At 46.4% G+C, this 4,935-nt stretch overlaps 1 protein-coding gene across 6 annotated transcripts in view; it reads left to right on the top strand.

Annotated features, from left to right (window-relative positions):
* Positions 1-214: 214 nt before the first annotated feature.
* The window catches only part of LOC123481154 (RNA-binding protein Musashi homolog 2-like), a gene marked incomplete at its 5' end in the record, with an annotated part of 71,083 nt that continues 66,362 nt past the window's right edge, over positions 215-4,935 (top strand). For all 6 annotated transcript variants that reach the window (XM_045219056.1, XM_045219054.1, XM_045219051.1 and 3 more), the window contains 1 exon segment: positions 215-297. In XM_045219056.1, coding sequence (XP_045074991.1) covers positions 215-297 — 83 coding nt within the window.

Genomic DNA, 4,935 nt, shown 5'->3' with positions numbered 1-4,935 from the left:
CATCTTTATTAGGTCCTGATAACACAGGGTTTAGCTAAATTTAGGGGACTACATTTCAAACGTTGCCTGTCTTGCAAATTGACGTTTTTCTATGAATCTTGACTATAACCAATGCTTTATTTTTCTCTCCCTTTTTCTCCTTTTTCACTCACCCTCTTTCTCTCTCCGTCCTCCTCTTCCTGTCATTCTCTCTACATCTCTGTCCTCCCTGCAGGTTTCGGCTTTGTAACTTTCGAGGTTGAGGACGTTGTGGAGAAAGTATGCGAGATCCACTTTCATGAAATCAATAATAAAATGGTGAGTGGCTCTCGCTTTTCAAACCGGCGGACGGTGCTGGCTGGATTAATATTAGATTTTCTCTTTAGCACAGCAGAAACGATGGTAGACACACACACACACACACACACACACACACACACACACACACACATGTTTTTAGGGATATGGAGTCAGTGGTGTGCACTGTGCACCGATGACCACACACCATGAAATTGTGTGTGTGAGTCGTTCCTGGCAGAAGGGTAAAACAACCTGTCCCTACCTCACGCAAAACCACCCAGCAAATCAGGGTGGAACAGGTATCCATGTCTGAAGGCTGGTGGCATTATTGAAAAAACAACAACATTAAACCTATCAGTCCAGGCTGTTCCCAATGCCACACCTGATGCCACACCTAATGCCAGACCTAATGCCAGACCTAATGCCAGACCTGGTGTTGGTGTTTATTTTTTAATCTTCAGTAGTGGCAGTGTGTTTCTAGGAGATTGGTCTCGGGTCAGGGTTAATGGCCTGTTAACCAGGTGGTGGTGGGGGGAGGCTGTGAGTAGGCTGGCTGAGGCCCAGGACGGTGAGGCCATGGTGGGCAGAGAGGAGGAGGAGGGTGGTGGTGGTGGAGCCTGGGTGTAGCGTTAGCCTGTGCTAGTTGCCTTGTGGCTCATGCAGCCTGCTGTGGCTCAGACAGTGCAGTGTAGCAGCGTAGGGGGAGTATATCAGACCCTGCATGGCTCCATATCCTGGCCTGCCGTGCACTGACAACTCTCCCTCCTTAGTCAACACTACTACTTCTACACTACTCTACTCCCCCTCCTTAGTCAACGCTACCACTACTACTCTACTCCCCCTCCTTAGTCAACGCTACCACTACTACTCTACTCCCCCTCCTTAGTCAACACTACCACTAATACACTACTCTCCCTCCTTAGTCAACACTACCACTAATACACTACACTACTCTCCCTCCTTAGTGAACACTACTATTAATACACTACTGTCCCTCCTTAGTCAACACTACCACTACCACACTACACTACTCTCCCACCTTAATCAACACTACCACTACTACACTACTATCCCTCCTTAGTGAACACTACTATTACTACACTACTATCCCTCCTTAGTCAACACTACTACACTACACTACTGTCCCTCCTTAGTCAACACTCCCACTACTACCCTACTCTGATCTCCCTTCTTAGTCAACACTACCACTAATACACTACTCCCCCTCCTTAGTCAACACTACCACTAATACACTACTCCCCCTCCTTAGTCAACACTACCACTAATACACTACTCCCACTCCTTAGTCAACACTACCACTAATACACTACTCCCCCTCCTTAGTCAACACTACCACTAATATACTACTCCCCCTCCTTAGTCAACACTACCACTACTACACTACTCTACTCTCCCTCCTTAGTGAACACTACTATTACTACACTACTGTCCCTCCTTAGTCAACACTACCACTACTACACTACTCTCCCTCCTTAATCAACACTACCACTACTACACTACTCTCCCTCCTTAATCAACACTACCACTACTACACTACTCTCCCTCCTTAGTCAACACTACCACTAATACACTACTCTCTGTCCTTAGTCAACACTACCACTAATACACTACTTTCCCTCCTTAGTCAACACTACCACTAATACACTACTCTCTGTCCTTAGTCAACACTACCACTAATACACTACTCTCTGTCCTTAGTCAACACTACCACTAATACACTACTCTCTGTCCTTAGTCAACACTACCACTAATACACTACTCTCCCTCCTTAGTCAACACTACCACTACTACTCTACTCTCCCTCCTTAGTCAACACTACCACTAATACACTACTCTCTGTCCTTAGTCAACACTACCACTAATACATTACTCTCTGTCCTTAGTCAACACTACTACTAATACACTATTCTCTGTCCTTAGTCAACACTACCACTAATACACTACTCTCTGTCCTTAGTCAACACTACCACTAATACACTATTATCTGTCCTTAGTCAACACTACCACTACTACTCTACTCTCCCTCCTTGGTCAACACTACCACTAATACACTACTCTCTGTCCTTAGTCAACACTACCACTACTACTCTACGCTCCCTCCTTAGTCAACACTACCACTAATACACTACTCTCTGTCCTTAGTCAACACTACCACTAATACACTACTCTCTGTCCTTAGTCAACATTAACACTAATACAGTACTCTCCCTCCTTAGTCAACACTACCACTAATACACTACTCTCCCTCCTTAGTCAACACTACCACTACTACTCTACTCTCCCTCCTTAGTCAACATTAACACTAATACAGGACTCTCCCTCCTTAGTCAACACTACCACTAATACACTCCTCTCCCTCCTTAGTCAACACTACCACTACTACTCTACTCTCCCTCCTTAGTCAACACTACCACTAATGTAGAGTAGTGTAGTAGTGGTAGTGTTGACTAAGGAGGACAGTAGTGTAGTATGTTACTGCAGCAACAGGAAGTGCAGCCACAGGAAATGTGAATTATTGTGTGGATTATAATTAATGGACATTTTTGTAGGGGTTGATACATGTTTAGTTGGGGCAAATCAAGTCTGATCCTACATTAGGTAGTAGTTCACTGACACCCGGTCTCAGCCCTCCAGACCCACAGACAGACAAACAGACAGACAAACAGACAGACACAGCATCCATCAAGCACAGATCCAGCACAGATATTGACTTTCACATGAAAGTGCATCAAATGCTCTCATTGCTCAGGGAGCCCCCATCTCTCTTCTCAGCCAAGCCCCACATTGCCCATCGACTGGCTGCATTAAATTGGGCTGCGGGGAATTGCATGCATCGTTTGCATCTGTAGGGGAGGTTAAAAAAGAGAGAGGGATGAGAAAAAGGGATATTTCCAACCCCGGCCTCCATCAGTATTACCAGCTCCTGTCTCCATAAAATTATAACTCTGTTTGTGGGGCTTCCTGGTTGTTGAGGGGTTGGAGGAGCAGCTGGGAAATAAACGACTGAGGAGAAGGTATGAAAAGTGGGATGAAGCGGAAGAATGTTTTGTGTGTGAAAAAGCGGTGTTGGATGGAGTCCCGCATCCTCTCTTTCTTCTCTCTTCTAATTTCCGATGCGGTTTTCAGAGTTTCTCTTTGCCAAAAGGATGAAAGCCACCTCGGAGGCATCGTCTGCTAGCAGCTTGTGAATTTGTGTGTGTGTGTGTGCGCATGTGTGTGAGCGTGTGTGTATGTACGTGCGTGTGTACGTGTGTATTGACTTGCTAATATTCAGCTATAATATTATAGTGATTACGTTGTAAATGGCAGTAGTAATGCACTCTTGGAAGTGACCACCAGGCCGTAGCCCTCGTGTGAGAGATGCTTTACAGCCACCATTTCACAAACCCACCGTCTCTGCCCCCTTATCCCTCAGCTTTTAAGATAGGAGGGGGCCATCTCAGTCTCCAGCTCTGCTTCCTGTGTGGAGCTAGCAGGCCTGACCCAGGCTTCGACTCCTGTCCTCTCCTATTGAGTGGTTCTGACTGGGACTTACAGGGCTCTGTATCAAGAGATGATGTTACCAGGCATCAGTGGCTCAGTGCCACTATAGGGGTGAGGCCCTACTCTGAGTGCTATCCGCCCCAGGCCGAACCTGTTTGATACCCACTCTGGGTAGACATAGACAGCCATTAAACATTCAGTAGACTTTCTTCTCCTCTCACAGTGACTCAGAGAGAGCGAGAGAGAGAGACTTTCTCCACAACCCACTCCACTTTAAATCTCCTAGCCCTAACAGAGCTCTGACATGTGGAGAGGCTGAGAAAGGAAGAGAGGTGCAGGAATGAAAGAGGACAAATAGAGAGGTGAAGGAAAACTCTGAAGAGGCTTTTTGTTTCCCTCTTCAGTATAGACAGACTGGAGTTCTGGCCCAAAAACTGGGGACCAGGTTTGACTGACTGCCTGAATGTGTGTCAGTCTGTTTAGCCCTGACAGTCTCACACCCCTTTCACACTCTCTCCAAATCGCTTCATACAATACCTTATTCCCACCCTTTGTCTTGCGCCCCCCCCCCCCCTCTATTTTCCGAATTTGACAGTTTTTAATAGATGCTTTGTCTGGTAGTACTCACTGAGCTTTGCTGCTTTACTGTGCTGTGACGGTAGAATATAGGTGTTTGACTGGAGTGTGGGGCACGCAATAAAGATGCCCTGCCACTCAGGATATTGTTTAAAGGCCTGGTTGGGGCAGACTGGGCCATGCAGCTGTTGGACACATGTAGAGGAGTGGATCGATCCTGGCCTGTGATAAACCTTCCCTCAGGGACCACCCAGACAGGAAAACTTAGAGAGAAAAACACAGTCTACTGTAGCAGTGCTCTTTCTTAGGTAATTATACCGTATCCTTTCTTTCAACGGATCTGAACTGGATGTGAGACTAGAGGTGAGGGCTGTATGTTAACTGTCTGTACAGTGATGCCCATTCTTACACCGCCCTTATAGATGTTAACATTTAACTGCTTTGGTTTCAGTGATTGACCAAACTCAGCCTTGGGTATGAAAGGACCTCCCTTTCCTCTCTGCTGGTGTCTCTGTGCTGTCTGCACCAATAGCTAACACCCCCCTAGAGCTGTAGACCTGCTGCATGTGCCCAGGC

Source organism: Coregonus clupeaformis, chromosome 6 (genome assembly GCF_020615455.1).
Source record: "Coregonus clupeaformis isolate EN_2021a chromosome 6, ASM2061545v1, whole genome shotgun sequence".
In the NCBI taxonomy this organism is placed as follows: domain Eukaryota; kingdom Metazoa; phylum Chordata; class Actinopteri; order Salmoniformes; family Salmonidae; genus Coregonus; species Coregonus clupeaformis.
This window is presented reverse-complemented; position numbering and strand designations above follow the sequence as displayed.